The 15,829-nt window shown below is 43.9% G+C and overlaps 1 protein-coding gene and 1 long non-coding RNA gene across 9 annotated transcripts in view; one reads left to right on the top strand and one right to left on the bottom strand.

Moving 5' to 3' along the window:
- The window catches only part of LOC105498997 (solute carrier family 35 member D2), a 59,217-nt gene that overhangs the window by 22,193 nt on the left and 21,195 nt on the right, over positions 1-15,829 (bottom strand). For 4 of the 6 annotated variants that reach the window (XM_071077452.1, XM_071077457.1, XM_071077454.1 and 1 more), the window contains 3 exons: positions 15,078-15,145; positions 7,158-7,229; positions 5,899-5,967 (listed from right to left, as the gene is read on the bottom strand). In XM_071077452.1, coding sequence (XP_070933553.1) covers positions 5,899-5,967; positions 7,158-7,229; positions 15,078-15,145 — 209 coding nt within the window. Of the gene's footprint in view, positions 1-5,898; positions 5,968-7,157; positions 7,230-11,602; positions 11,700-15,077; positions 15,146-15,829 lie in introns of all 6 variants that reach the window. The other 2 variants (XM_071077456.1, XM_071077453.1) reach the window with 1 other exon arrangement.
- The window catches only part of LOC139358065 (uncharacterized), a 30,839-nt gene that overhangs the window by 654 nt on the left and 14,356 nt on the right, over positions 1-15,829 (top strand). The window contains exons 2-5 of one of the 3 annotated variants that reach the window (XR_011612281.1): positions 97-227; positions 4,163-4,310; positions 6,200-6,262; positions 7,077-7,525. This is a non-coding gene — a long non-coding RNA (uncharacterized lncRNA). Of the gene's footprint in view, positions 1-96; positions 228-4,162; positions 4,311-6,199; positions 6,591-7,076; positions 7,526-15,829 lie in introns of those variants that run through there. The other 2 variants (XR_011612280.1, XR_011612279.1) reach the window with 2 other exon arrangements.

Here is a 15,829-nt window from a genome sequence, read left to right on the forward strand (position 1 = left end):
TCCAAGCCCGCCTGTTCTACCTTTCCCTAATCAAATGCACTTTTCTGTGGCACGCTGTGTGGTAGTGAATGGTTAATTCCTCTGCTTTGCCTCCAGACAAAAACCAAACCAGCCCATCAGGTGGCTTCAACTCAGCAGTGAACGGCTTAAAACCTGAGGGACAGGAACCATCCTCTTTCAACTGCAGCCCCTTTCTTTCGCCAGCTGAGGAATCCGCGTAATAATTGGTGAGCCCTGACTTTCCTAAGGGGAGTGCTTCACCCTGTCCCACTCAGCGACTTTGCTTATTGTAGTGAACAGGGCCACCTCCAGGGTGCAGCCAGTGAGGGGCAGCTGGCAGAGACTGGGTAAGAGGGGTTGCATGAGGCAGTGACACCTCCTGCTGGTGCCCCAGCCGCACCCTGTCCATCCTTCTGTGTGACCCCTTATTGGCTCCTTTCTTCCCGTTCTTTTGAAACATCTTCTCTTCCATTTCCATTATAAATAGCACCAGCGTAAAAACATCTGGGGAGCTATGACAGGAACAAGAGGAAGAGCAACAGCTGAGCCATGAAGTGGCCCACCCACCTGCACTTGATGGTTGCAGACAGTGCTAGACCATAATATTCAGAAATACACACTGCCAGGGAGGAAAACCTTGTCCTGTACCCTCTCAGGTTCAGTGTCTGGGGGCCTGCTAATGTCACTGATAAAAGACAGATTAGCAGGAGAAAGAGAATACAAATCTTATTAATACGTTCCCTAAAGTTCACAGAAAATAAGTGAAACTCAAAGAAACAGTGAGGCTTGGGGACTTACATTGTGACAAAGGAAAGAGGATTTGGGCTTCAAGGAACAAATAAATTGTGTAACTGTTAGAAAGTAACTAGGAAATCTACAGTGGAAATGATGAAGGAGAAGGGTTATTTGAGGGTTTGTTTATGCAGATGCATCTCAGGGCCGATCCTCCATCCAGTGACAGGAATTGCTCTCCTCTTCCTGGGATGGGAGAAGGGGCCCCCTTCACAATGGGAAACTGATTCCCTGTTTTTTAGGCAGAAAGGAGAAGGCAGCAAACTTCCTGATGTGTTGATTCTCAATTGTCCTCAGCTCAAAATAATCCTGATCCCACAGTAGCATAGTTTGGAGGGGCATATCCTAAATCTTCTTCAACGTCAAAATAAGATTATTTCTAACCAAAGAGAATGAAATAGAGAGCAAAAACTGTACCAAAATCTGAATGCAAATTAAATTAGACTTTTGCTTGAGGCCTCCACACATTATTATCTACAAACATATTTGTGAGAAGGGAAGTTAATTTTAGTCATCGTAAGTCAGAATTCTCTCTCAGTCACAATTTAAAAAAAAAAGTCCAGGTGCGGTGGCTCACACCTGTAATCCCAGCACTTTGGGAGGCCGAGGCGGGTGGATCACGAGGTCAGGAGATCGAGACCATCCTGGCTAACATGGTGAAACCCCGTCTCTACTAAAAATACAAAAAATTAGCCGGGTTTGGTGGCGGGCACCTGTAATCCCAGCTACTTGGGAGGCTGAGGCAGGAGAATGGCGTGAACCCAGGAGGCGGAGCTTGCGGTGAGCCAAGATCGCGCCACCACACTCCAGCCTGGGCGACACAGCGAGACTCTGTCTCAAAAAAAAAAAAAAAAAAAAAAAAGGATTTTCAGCCGGGCGCAGTAGCTCATGCCTGTAATCCCAGCACTTTAGGAGGCCAAGGTGGATGGATCACCTGCGTTGGGAGTTCAAGACCAGCCTGACCAACATGGAGAAACCCCGTCTCTACTAAAAATACAGAATTAGCTGGGCCTGGTGTCGCATGCCTGTAATCACAGCTACTTGGGAGGCTGAGGCAGGAGAATCACTTGAACCGGGGAGGCAGAGGTTGTGGTGAGCCAAGACCGCGACTCCAGCCTGAGCAACAAGAGTGAAACTCCGTCTCAAAACAAAAGGATTTTCTTCAAAATAAGGGTCTTCCAAATTTCTTACCTACCCATATGTGATTCAGCGTGAAGAAGAGCAGAGTCTGCTGCCCCCTTAGACGGCAGAGCTAAGTGAGTGGAAAGAGGATGGGAGGAGACACTGCCCGCCTCCTGGGAGAGCTGCAGGGGAACTCCTACTCGGGGGACCAAGAGTTCCCAGTAGCACTGCTCCCACTCCCAGAAGCCTGGGCCACTGTCAGGCGGCTTACCCACCATTTGTTTAGGCCGGTGGTGACAGCACAGACATTTCTGAAGAATTTACTTGTTTAATCAATTAGAGCAGATTCATGTAACCCCTGCAGTTGTTCAAGCGATCCTCCTATCTCAGTCTCCTGAGTAGCTGGGACTACAGGCATGTGCCACCATGCCCAGCTAATTTTTTTATTTCTATTTTTGTAGTGACAGGGTCTCATTATGTTGCCAGGGCTGGTCTCAAACTCCTGGGCTCAGGCAATCCTGTCACCTGGGCCTCCCAAAGTGCTGGGATTGTCAGAGGCGTGTGAACCAGAACAACTCCATCTTAAACAGGAGCTGGGTAAAATGAGGCTGACACCTACTAGGCTGCATTCCCAGGTGGTTTTAAGGCATTCTAAGTCACAGCATTAGATAGGAGGTCAGCACAAAATACAGGTCATAAACACCTTGCTGATTAAAACAGGTTGCAGTAAAGGAGCCGGCCAAAACTCACCGAAACCAAAATGGCCACAAGAGTGACCTGTGGTCGTCCTCACTGCTACACTCCCGCCATCACTGTGACAGTTTACAAACGCCAGGGCAACGTCAGAAAGTTACCCTATATGGTCTAAAAGGGGAAGCATGAATAATCCACCCCTTGTTTAGCAAATCATCAAGAAATAATCATAAAATGGGCAACCAGCAGCCCTCGGGGCTGCTCTGTCTATGGAGTGGCCATTCTTTTATTCCTTTACTTTCTTAATAAACTTGCTTTCCCTCTGCACTGTGGACTTGCCCTGAATTCTTTCTTGCACAAGATCCAAGAACCCTCTCTTGGGGTCTGGATCAGGACCCCTTTCCTGTAACAGGATTACAGGCATGAGCTACCACACCCAGCCCAGATGTTGTATTTTAACTTTTTCTGGCCATGTGACTTGCTTTTTGAATAAAATGTGAGAGAAGGTAACACATGTCACTTCTGGGTGAAACCTTTAAGAACCAGTACACAATTCCCCACATTCCCTTTTCCTGCTTGTTTGGTAAAGGAAGTGCCCTCTGAGGCAGGGACTCCATCAGCCTGGATGCCTGAGTAAGCACATGGAGCAGAGCCCTCTCACTAGCACTGCCTAGTGTTGGGTGGTGTGTGTGGCATGGATGGGGTGCATCTGGTGAGTGAAGTTACTGCCGTGTGGAGGTTGTTTGTTACAGCAGCATCGCCTGCTCACCGGACATTCTGATCTGCCACTGCTTGCATCTGGATGCGCTAATGTAAGAGGAGAGCAGGATGGGGTCTCTGCTGGTCTCTAGCTGAGCACTCACGGCTGATCTGTGGCTAAGCGCTGTGAATGCCAGCAGCTAGGAGGGGATCCGTTCTGTGAGTGCCAGAGGTAGGGCCAGCCTGAGCATGGATACTCCAGGCTGGTTCTTGGTTGAAAGTCAGATGCTTTTGGAACCCCGATTTACCCTTTCAGATCATTTGCAGACTGTCCTTGCATATGTGAAGCACAGACTGGATTTCTGCTCCCTGGTTCTGGAAACGTGCCTGTATACACATGGTAACTGAAGGGCCATTCCTCACCAAAGACTTACCAACAGTTTTATAAACCATTTTTTGCAAAAGTCTTTAACTGGCTGTAAGCCAGTGGTTTTCAAGATGAGCCCTAAGGAAGCTAGAAGAGAGGGGCTGTGCTGGGGAGACCTCAGAGTGCCGTGGGAGGAGCCCAGGGAATTTCACCCCAAAATATGGGACCCTGGCATGCAGATTATTTTACATGGGAAGCCCTTGAAGGGCAGCAGATGCTGAAGAGGTTTTTCTTGGATACTCCCTTTTCGACCTTAAAAGACTGCCACTCATGAGAACACACTTGCTTTCCATCCCCCTCTCTGACATCTACTGCAGAGAACAAGACTGAGGAATGCAGCCACATCTGGGCAGACTTTAAAAATATAATGTCTGCCTCTCGGGTGCAAATTCCAAAGAGAATCAATCCTTTACAATTTCTGTCTCCCAGGCCCATTCATTCTCTCCAGTCATCACTCCTGACCTCTCCAAAGCATTGTCTCCACTCCCTGCCCTCCGTGAAGGATATAGAAGCACCTGCACCCCACTGGGTCACTGGGTGGCCGCTCTCCCGTGATCTCCACCCCAGGCATGGGAAGGTAAATCTGTGTGTCTTTTTCTCTTCTCAATCTGCTCTTTTGTCAGTTCCTTTTTTTTTTTTTTTTTTTTTTTGAGATGGAGTCTCACTCTGTCACCCAGGCTGGAGTGCAATGGCACAATCTCAGCTCACTACAACCTCCACTTCCCAGATTCAAGCAATTCTCCTACCTCAGCCTCCCAGTAGCTGGGATTACAGGCGCACGCCACCACACCGGGCTAATTTTTGTATTTTTAGTAGAGACGGGTTTCGCCATGTTGGCCAGGCTAGTCTCTAACTCCTGACCTCAGGTGATCCACCCGCCTCGGCCTCCCAAAGTGTTGGGATTGCAGGCGTGAGCCACCACAGTTCCTTTTTTAATGAACCTTCAGAGAGTAGAGGGGGAAGCTGTCCCCTTTAGTCCCAAAGCATCTTCCATAGAACTCCTCCCTTTTTAAACTACTTTACTCCTAAAATTTCATTCCAAAAAAAGCCTGTCATGACTAGACCAGGCTCTGAGCGCTGCTGTCTAATGGGTGCTGGCACTATACCCACGGTGTGAATTGGAGCACTGAGACCACAGAGCCAGCTTTCAAGGAGTGAAACTCAGCCCATGGCTAGGACTAGGGGAGAGAAAGGTACAGATGAAACATTAAGTAATAAACCTTAGTCTGCACAATGGACTAAATACATTTATAATAATAATAAGCATGATTTGTTTTTCTTAGAGACAGGATCTTACTCTGTTGCCCAGGCTGGAGTACAGTGGTGCAATCATTGCTCACTGTAACCTCAAACTCCTGGGCCCAAGAGATCCTCTTTCCCCAGCTTCCTGAGTAGCTGAGACTCCAGGCACACACCACCATGCCAGGCTAATTTTCTCTCTCTCTTTTTTTTTTTTTTTTTGTAGAGATAGGGTCTCACTGTTGCCCAGGCTGATCTCAAACTCATGGGCTCAGGTGATCTTCCCACCCAGGCTTCCTACAGTGCTGGGATTATAGGGGTGAGCCACCACACCCAGGGAATGTAACTATTAACATGCACTATCCACCATGCATGCTGTAACAGAGAAATCTGAGCACCTGCCTGCCCATGAAGACTTACAGTCCTTGTTATTCCTTTTGCAAAATAATCATTAAAGTAGTAGTCGTGCACCAGTGTTGGCTTGTATCCCAAACATACAAATACATTTAGCATTCTACCATCGGAAATAGCAACTGCTAAGGTATCATGGAATAATAAAATAAATCAGCATACAAAGGCTTTGTAAGTCTGTTATTGTTAATCAAATGCCTAAGAACTTCTCAAGTAAAGCTGTTAAAGACAAACATTCAGTAAGAAACGTAAACAGTTCACTGCTTTTTGTGAAGAAAAGCTGTACTAATATCTTGCAATGCTCTCTTCACATATTCTCAGAAATTTTCTGGCCAAGGTGGGACCCACTTTGACTTTCACAGGAACACACAGGGATTCCACTAACTTCAACAGATTTGTCTCCTGGCTGCTCAATTCAATGGCAGCCAGATGGAAAATGAAAAACAGAGGATGGGGCTGGGCCTATTGTGAAAGACACAAAGAAGTTATTGAGCAGGAACAGTCCAAAGTCTTACCCAGCTGCTATGAAAGCCCCGAGAATGATGGCAAAGACACTGACGATGATGTTGAGCGAATACTGCTTCCTGTAATAAATACATAAAGAAAGGAAAGGGAGCGGACAGGAAAACATTGAAATATGATTCTATTTTTTAAACAAATTGAAAATAGACATCAACAGTTTTACAGCTAAAATCTAGCAGACAATGCTTGAAGTAGAGAAAGCACTAAAAGTGTTTCTAAGCCAGACTAAATTTACATTATTTCTTAAGCAGTTTTCTTAATCTAATTACAAACTGATTTCTCTGTTCTCACTAGAGAGATACTGGGACAAAACACAGAAGCGCTCCGGCTGGTGGATCTAGTTTGTACGGACTGATAGTGAGTATTCAAAGATTAAGATAATATTCAGTACAAGGGCTTAAAACACTGAACCACCAACCGAAATTCATTTCTAAATAATCCTCCCGGCAAAATCAAGAATCAACTTTTTGGATATCAAACTAAATATCCTCATGAGAAATTTTATACCAACAATATAAAAATTAATTTCTTCTGATATTATAATCACTGTATCAGAACTGACATCCCTCATACCCTGCACACCTATCCTGTATGTATACGTGGACAGTTTCTCTTCTGTATTCCGAAATTGGTATATATTCCATCTGGCTCAGGAAACAGGCTTACATCTGTTTTGGAGTTTCTTTTTCCTTCTCTCTTATGATTTTCTTTTCTTTTTTTTTTTTTTTTTTTGTTGAGACAGAGTCTCGCTCTGTCGCCCAGGCTGGAGTGCAATGGTGCGATCTCGGCTCACTGCAAGCTCCACCTCCTGGGTTCCCGCCATTCTCCTGCCTCAGCCTCCCAAGTAGCTGGGACTACAGGCGCCCGCCACCAGCCCGGCTAATTTTTTTGCATTTTTAGTAGAGATGGGGTTTCACCATTTTAGCCAGGATGGTCTCGATCTCCTGACCTTGTGATCCGCCCACCTCGGCCTCCCAAAGTGCTGGGATTACAGGCTTGAGCCACCGCGCCTGGCCCTTTCTTATGATTTTCTACCACAAACATGCATTATTTGTCTATGGTAAAATTACAACTTTTAAAAAATCCCTCATTAAGTTCTTAGGGAATCTCAGAAGCACACAACTACTTTTAAATGAATAAACCATTTGTCCTTAAATTATTGCCCAACTAGCAATGGCTACTAGAATTTGCTGGGTAAAAGAAATGCAGTGGTGGGAGACACACTGGAAGAATGGAGGAAAAACAAAATCACCCGAGTATGACGGTCTCCAGAAGTAAGGTAAGTGGAATGGTGAATTTCCTGAGCACGGTGAACATCGGCAGGCTGCCAGGAAAAGAGTGAAGCATATCAGACACCAAGGGTTGGTTGATTGGTTTTTTCTTTTACATGTTTTACATTTTTAATTAAGCTTACTAATTTTCCAAATTAATTTTCACATTTACCATTAACAAATCACATTAAATAATAACAATAAATGGAGATTAAAGGATTTCATGCCACTTTCACTTAGCAATTTATTTACTTATTTTTTATTTATTTATTTTTGGAGACAGAGTCTCACTGTGTTGCCCAGGCTGTAGTGCATTGGTGCTGTCTCGGCTCACTGCAACCTCTGCCTCCCGGGTTCAAGCGATTCTCCTGCCTCAGCCTCCCAAGTAGCTGGGATTACAGGCACACGCCATGATGCTCGGATAATTTTTGTATTTTTAGAAGAGACAGGGTTTCGCCATATTGGCCAGGCTGGTCTCTAACTCCTGACCTAAGGTAATCCTCCTGCCTCAGCCTCCCAAAGTGCTGGGATTACAGGTGTTAGCCACCGCACCCAGCCTTCACTTGGCAATTTAAGATACCATTCTGTCCAACCATTCTAAAGGTTATGCTGAAACTACTTCATGATGTGAACCGATACATCCTTTGACAAATCAAGTCAGGCCTATGCATCGTCATTAAACAGTCCTGACCAGCTGGGCACGGTGGCTCTCGCCTGTAATCCCAGCACTTTAGGAGGCTGAGGCGGGTGGATCATTTGAAGTCAGGAGTTTGAGACCACCCTGGCCAACATGGTGCAACCCCTTCTCTACTAAAAATACAAAAACTAGCCAGGCATGGTGGTGTGCACCTGCAGTCCTAGCTACTCAGGAGGTTGAAACAGGAGAATTGCTTGAACCCGGGAGGCAGAGGTTGCAGTGAGCCAAGATTGCACCACTGCAACCTCTGTCTCAAAATAATAAAAAAAGGTTCTGACCTTGGACCTAATTACTTCTTGGGAAACTTATTCTAAGGTAATAATCGAAAGACAGGAAAAAAACACATGCATAAATGTGTTCACTGCAGTGTCTGTGGGAAAAACATCAGAAACAACCTAAATGTCAGACATCACAATGGTTAAATAAATCATGATACATTCAGTTGAGGGAACATGGTATTATAACTGTAATACAAATACTATTGGAAAATTAATATTAAATAAAATAAATGGATACAAAGCTATGTAGGGTCTACAATGTAACAAGATACATTTTATATACAGAAAAGGGCTGCAAATGATTATTTATTTATTTATTTATTTATTTTGAGATAGAGTTACTCTGTCACCCAGGCTGGAGTGCAGTGGTGCAATCTCAGCTCACTGCAATCCCCACCTCCTGGGTTCAAGCGATTCTCCTGCCTCAGCCTCTCGGGTAGCTGGGATTACACCACCACACCCGGCGAATTTTTGCATTTTTAGTAGAAACGAGGTTTCACTATGTTGGCCAGGCTGGTCCTGAACTCCTGATCTCAGGTGATCCACCCGCCTCAGCCTCCCAAAGTGCTGGGATTATAGGCGTGAGCCACCGTGCTGGGCTGAAAATGAGTATTTAAAATTGTCTGTTAAAAGGTAGATTTATGGGTGATTTTCTTCCCCAAATTTTATGTAATAAGGCTATATTTCCTTAAAATATATACTTAAGAACCTTTTACCCACTCCTAACACCCAGAGATTCCAGGATGCAGCTCAATGCATAGTCAACAGACTGCCAGGGCTGCCAAATGCCAGCCCATCTCCACCTGCTTCTAGATGCGACCCTGAGCGGCCGATGAGCTAGGGAAAGAAAGTCAGAGCTGGAACAGCAGCACAGGAGGAGAGTGGCAGCTCAGCCAACCAGACCCCAGCACAGGCTTCACATTCTCAACCATGCTGCATCCAGAGAACAGCTGCAGAAAGAATGTTCAGGAACTTTATATTCACACCTAAATATGCCTTATGAGACTGGCTAGATCTACATTTTTCAAAGCTGCAACAACAACAACAATACGTTTTATATTTTCAATTACATTCGGAAAGTATTCTAGATTATGCCTTTTAAAAGCAAATAAGGTATACATAATGGTTAAAAGGTGAATGTTTTCCCCCTAATGATCAGGAACAAGACCAGGATATTCACTCTCACCATTGTATCTATTCAACACTGTACTTGAGGTTCTAGACAGTGCAATTAGAAAAAAACAAACATCTCATTTGGAAAGGAAGAACTAAAGCAAATCTCTATTTGTTGTACAGAACATCTTCTATACAGAAAATCCTAAGGGATCCACTTAAAAATTATTAGAACCACAATAAGTGAATCAAGCAAATGTGCAGGAAACAAAACGAATATACAAAAGTCAACTCTGAATATTGCTCACTAGCAATGAGCAATCCAAAAATGAAATTAGGCCGGGCACAGTGGCTTACGCCTGTAATCCCAACACTTTGGGAGGCCGAGGTGGGTGGATAACTTGAGGTCAGGAGTTCAAGACCAGCCTGGTCAACATGGTGAAACCCCACCTATACTAAAAATACAAAAAATTAGCTGGACATAGTGGTGCGTGACTGTAATCCCAGTTACTCGGGAGGCTAAGGCAGGAGAACTGCTTGACCCTAGGAAGCAGAGGTTACAGTAAGCCAAGATTGCACCACTGCACTTCAGCCTGGGCAACAGAACGAGACTCCATCTCAAAAGAAAAAAAAATTAAGTTAGCAAAGCAATTTCATCTAAAATAGTATCAAAAAGAATAAAATTATTATTATTTTTTTTTTTTTTTGAGACGGAGTCTCGCTCTGTCGCCCAGGCTGGAGTGCAGTGGCGCGATCTCGGCTCACTGCAAGCTCCGCCTCCCGGGTTCACGCCATTCTCCTGCCTCAGCCTCCCGAGTAGCTGGGACTACAGGCGCCCACAACCGCGCCCGGCTAATTTTTTGTATTTTTAGTAGAGACGGGGTTTCACCGTGGTCTCGATCTCCTGACCTTGTGATCCGCCCGCCTTGGCCTCCCAAAGTGCTGGGATTACAGGCGTGAGCCACCGCGCCCGGCCAAAAAAAGAATAAAATTCTTAGACAAAATTTTAACAAAAGAAGTGTAAGACTTGTGTGCAGAAAACTACAAAACATTGTTTAAAAAAAAAAATTAAAGAAGCCAGCAGGTGCGGTGGTTAATGCCTATAATCCTAGCACTTTGGGAGGCTGAAGTGGAAGAATTGCTTGAGGCCAGGAGGTTGAGACCAGCATGGGCAGGGTCCTGCTCTGTTGCCAGGCTGGAATGCAGTGGCATGATCTTGGCTCACTGCAACCTCCGCCTCCTGGGCTCAAGCGATTCTTGTGCCTCAGCCACCCGAGTAGCTGGGATTATAGGCGTGTACTACCACACCTGGCTAATTTTTGTATTTTTAGTATAGATGGGGTTTCACCATGTTGATCAGGACGGGTCTCGAACTCCGGACCTCAAGTGATCCACCTGCTTTGGCCTCCCAAAGTGCTGGGACTACAGACGTAAGCCACCACGCCAAGTCAAAAAAATATATGTTTTTTAAATTAACCAGGCACAGTAGTGAATGCCTGTAGTCTCAGTCACTCGGGAAGCTGAGACAGGAGGATGGCTTGAGCATAGGAGGTCGAGGCTACTGCAGTGAGCTATGATCATGCCACTTGTACTCCAACCTGGGCAACAGAGTGAGATACCGTCTCTAAGAAAAAAAAAAAAAATTTTTTTTTGAGACAGAGTTTCGCTCTTGTCGCCCAGGCTGGTATGCAATGGTGCGATCTTGGCTCACTGCAACTTCCGCTCCTGGGTTCAAGCCATTCTCCTGCCTCACCCTCCCAGGTAGCTGGGATTACAGGTGTCCACCACCACACCCAGCTAATTTTTGTATTTTTAGTAGAGACGGGGTTTCACATGTTGGCCAGGCTAGTCTCCAACTCCTGACCTCAGGTGATCCACCTGCCTTGGCCTCCCAAAGTGAGCCACTGTATGTGGCCTTCTAAGAAAATTTTTAAATTAAAAAAAGAAAGTAATGAAGACCTAAATAAATGGAAAGACACTCCATGTTCATGGATCAAAAGACCTTATGTTATTAAAACCTTATGTTATTAAAAATACTCTTCAAATAGATACACAGATTGCTAGTTTGGATATCTGACCCTTTATGCCTCATGTTAAAATTAGATCCCCATGTTGGAGGTAGAGCCTAGTGGGGAATGTTTCAGCTGTGAGGGCTGATTCCTCACGGATAGATTAATCAGCTGGGGCGGGGCGGGGGGTGAGTTCTCACTCTGTTAGTTCCCATGAAGGTTGATTGTTAAAGGACCCTGATAGCACCCCCCATCTTGCCACGGGATCTCTGCACACACTGGCTCCCCTTCCCCTTCTGCCAGGAGTGGAAGTAGCCTGAGGCCCTCACCAGATGCAGATGCTGGCGCCATTCTTCTTGCACAGCCTGCAGAACTGTGAAGCACACGAACCTCTTTTCTTCATAAATTACCCAGCCTCGGGTAGTCCTGTACAGCAACACTAACAAACTAAGTCACAGATTCAACATAATCCCTATCAAATCTTAGCTGGCTTTATTTATTCTTTTTTTTTTTCTTGCAGAAATTGACAAGCTGATTTTAAAATTAATAAGGAAATGCAAGAGAATTAAAAAATCAAAACTATCTTGAAAAAGAACAACAAAGTTGGTGTACTTACACTTTCCAATTTCAAAATTTAATACAAAGTTACAATAATCAAGACTAGCTAGTACTGGTTTAAAGATAGATAGATAGATAGATAGATAGATAGATAGATAGATAGACAGACAGACAGACAGACAGACAGACAGACAGATAGATAGATAGATAGATAGATAGATGGGCATGGTGGCTCACTCCAATCATCCCAGCAATTTAGGAGGTTGAGGCAGGTGGATCCCTTGGGCCCAGGAGTTTCAGACCAGCCTGGGCAACATGGTGAAATGCTATCTCTACAAAAAATTAAAATAATCATTAGCCAGGTGTCGTGGTGCACACCTGTGGTCCCAGCTACTTGGGAGGCTGAGGTGGGAGGATCGCTTGAGCCTAGGAGGTCAAGGCTACAGTAAGTAGTGACTGTGCCACCACACTCCAGCCTGGGTGACAGAGCAAGACCCTGTCTCAAAAAAATAATAATAAAGATAGATATACAATCAAGAGAATAGAATTAAGAGTCAAGAAATACATTCTTAAAATTATGATCAATTGATTTTCAACCAGGGTGCCAACACAATACAATGGAAAAAGAACAGTCTTTTCAACAAATGCTGCTGGGACAACTGAACATCCACGTGCAAAAAAATGAATTTGAACTTCTATCTCACACCATATACAAAAAATTAACGCAAGAGCTGGGTACTGTCACATGTGCCTGCAGTCCCAGGTACTCGAGAGGCTGAGGTGGGGAATCGTTTGAGGCCACAGTGAGCCATGACTGCACCGGTGAATAGCTACTGCATTTGAGTCTGGGTAACACAGCAACATAGAAAGACCCCATTACTTAAAAGAAAAAAATTTTTAATTCTCTGAGATGTATTAAAGACCTGGATATAGGATCTAAAACTATAAAATTCTTAGAAGAAAGTATAGAAGTAAATCTTTATGACCCTTCGGTTAGGCAAAGCCTTAGATAAAACATCAAAAGCACAAGCAACAAAAGGAAAAAATAGAAAAACTGGAATTCATCAAAATTAAAAACTTTTACAGGCTGGGCACAGTGGCTCATTCCTGTAATCCCAACACTTTGGGAGGCCGGAGCAGGCAGATTGCTTGAGTTCAGGAGTTCAAGATCAGCCTGGGCAACATGGTAAGACCTAGTCTCTACAAAAAATATGAAAATAAGCCAGGCGTGGCGGTGCACACCTGTAGCCCCAGCAACTCAGGAGACCAAGACAGGAGAATCGCTTGAGCCCAGCAGGGTGAGGCTGCAGTGAGCTGTGATTGCACCACTGCAATCCAGCCTGGGTAATAAAGCGAGACCCTGTCTCAAAAAAATAAATAAATAATATTTTTATAAATGAATAAACAAAATGTTATATATATACACACACATATATATACACATATATACACATATATATGCATATATATATACACACATATATAATATATATATTATATATATACCTGCAATGGAATATTAATCAGCTTGAAAAAGGAATTAAAATCTGACACCTAATATAACATGGATAAACCCTGAAAATATGATGTAAGTGAATAAGCCAGTCAAAAAAGGCAAAAATACTGTACGATTCTACTTGTGTGAGATGTCTAGAGCAGGCAAATTTGTAGAGACCTAAATGTAAAACGTAAACTACAAAAATTCTGGAAGATAGCACACAAAATTTGGATGATCTTGGTTTGATGATGGGTTTCAAATTCAAAACCAGAAGTATAATCCATGAAAAAAAAAATGATTGTGAACTTCATTAAAATTAAAAACTTCTGCTCTGTGAAAGATAGTGTTAAGAAAATAAAAAGATAAGCCACAAACTAGGAAAAAAATATTTGCAAAACACATATTTGATAAAGGACTTGTATCAAGTAAATGAAAAAGCATGAATCCATGATAGGAAAAAACAACAACAAACAAACAGAAAACAACCCTCCCTGGTCACCATTGAAGGTGTCGGGACACTAATTTATTAGTCTGAGCGCTAATAAAGGAAGGAAGCTTTTATCCTGCTTTTCCTATATGAAGTGGTGAAAACCTGTCCTTATTGAAAAAGTTTAGGCCGGGCGTGGTGGCTCATGCCTGTAATTCAAGCACTTTGGGAGGCCGAGATGGGCGGATTACTTGAGGTCAGGAGTTCAAGACTAGCCTGGCCAACACGGTGAAACTCTGTCTTTACTAAAAATACAAAAATTAGCTGGGCATGGTGGCAGGCGTGGAATCCCAGCTACTTGGGAGGCTGAGGCAGGAGAATCGCTTGAACCCAAGAGGTAGAGGTTGCAGTGAGCCAAGATCGCACCACTACACTCCAGCCTGGGTGACTGAGCAAGACTCCGTCTCAAAAAAGATATCAAACCCTTAAAATCATTAACAGTGAAATTGATCCATTTAATAGCATTCCAAGAAGGATAAGGTATTATGTGCCCCATAATCAAAAGACCCTGAAATAGGCCGGGCACAGTGGCTCAGACCTGTAATCCCAGCACTTTGGGAGGCCGAGGCAGATGGATCACGTGAGGTCAGGAGTTCAAGACTAGCCTGGCCAACATGGTGAAACTCCATCTCTACTAAAAGTACAAAACTTAGCCAGGCGTGTTGGCGCATGCCTGTAATCCCAGCTACTTGGGAGGCTGAGGCTAGAGAATCACTTGAACTCGGAAGGTGGAGGCTGCCGTGAGTCAAGATAATGCCACTGCACTCCAACCTGGGTGACAGAGTGAGACTCCATCTCAAAAAAAAAAAAAAAGACCCTGAAATAAATGCAGATGCAAATTTCAAATGTATACAGCACACACTTGAAAATGTCTGTCATTTATTCTTCCCTGCACCAAACCTGGTCTACCCCAAGCCTGAGGAGATGTTCCTGCTCTTATAAAACGGAGACGAAACCAAAAGTCACACAAAATCATATTCATACCAACAGTCGTACCTGGATAAATCAGACCTTCTCTACCTTAATGTCTACAGCTCTCATATTCTATGTTCAGGCTTGAAAATAATTTAAAAAAATAAGCTTTTTAACATTCCTAAAATCATTGGCCAATTAAACTCAAAACTCCACCTTACTTTCTTAAATTACTGAATATTATTGTCTTCTATATATAGTAGAAGCACTATCAATGGCAAAATCAAACTTAGTCTTTGTAACATTGGCAGCACAGAGGTGAGGAACTAGCCATTATCCCACACTCTACCTTAATTTACTTGTGCTTGATAATCCACTTATGTGGTTTCCAACGTAGAGGAGAGGCAGAGGAAACAGCTTCAATAAAAAAAAAAGAATGAATATTTGGTTAGAACTCCAATAAGCATTTTCCTTCACATATAAAAATGGTGACAGATACTTCGCCAGAGAGGATATTGAAACAGACATTTAAAAAATGATTTTGGTGCGGCATGGTGGCTCACGCCTATAATCCCAGCACTTTGGGAGGCCAAGGCAGGTGGATCACAAGGTCAGGAGTTTGAGACCAGCCTGACCAACATAGCGAAACCCCATCTCTACTAAAAATACAAAAATTAGCTGGGGGTGGTGGCACACGTCTGTAGTCCCAGCTACTCAGGAGGCTGAGGCAGGAGAATTGCTTGAACCCGGGAGGCAGAGGTTGCAGTGAGCCAAAATCGCGCCACTGCACTCCAGCTTGGGCGATAGAGCAAGACTTCATCTCAAAAAAAAAAAGAAAAAGAAAAGAGGCTCCTCCGCACTAGTCATCAGGGAAATGCAAATTAAAGCCCATAAGATGTCACAACACACCCACCAGATTAGTAAAATTTATTTATTGATGTATTTATTTATTTTTGAGACAGAGTTTTGCTCTTATTGTCCAGGCTGGAGTGCAATGGTATGATCTTGGCTCACTGCAACCTCCGCCTCCCAGGTTCAAGCAATTCTCCTGCCTCAGTCTCCTGAGTCTCCTGTAATCCCAAGCTGGGGTTACAGGCACCC

The sequence above is a fragment of the Macaca nemestrina genome, chromosome 14, assembly GCF_043159975.1.
Source record: "Macaca nemestrina isolate mMacNem1 chromosome 14, mMacNem.hap1, whole genome shotgun sequence".
Classification (NCBI taxonomy): Eukaryota; Metazoa; Chordata; class Mammalia; order Primates; family Cercopithecidae; genus Macaca; species Macaca nemestrina.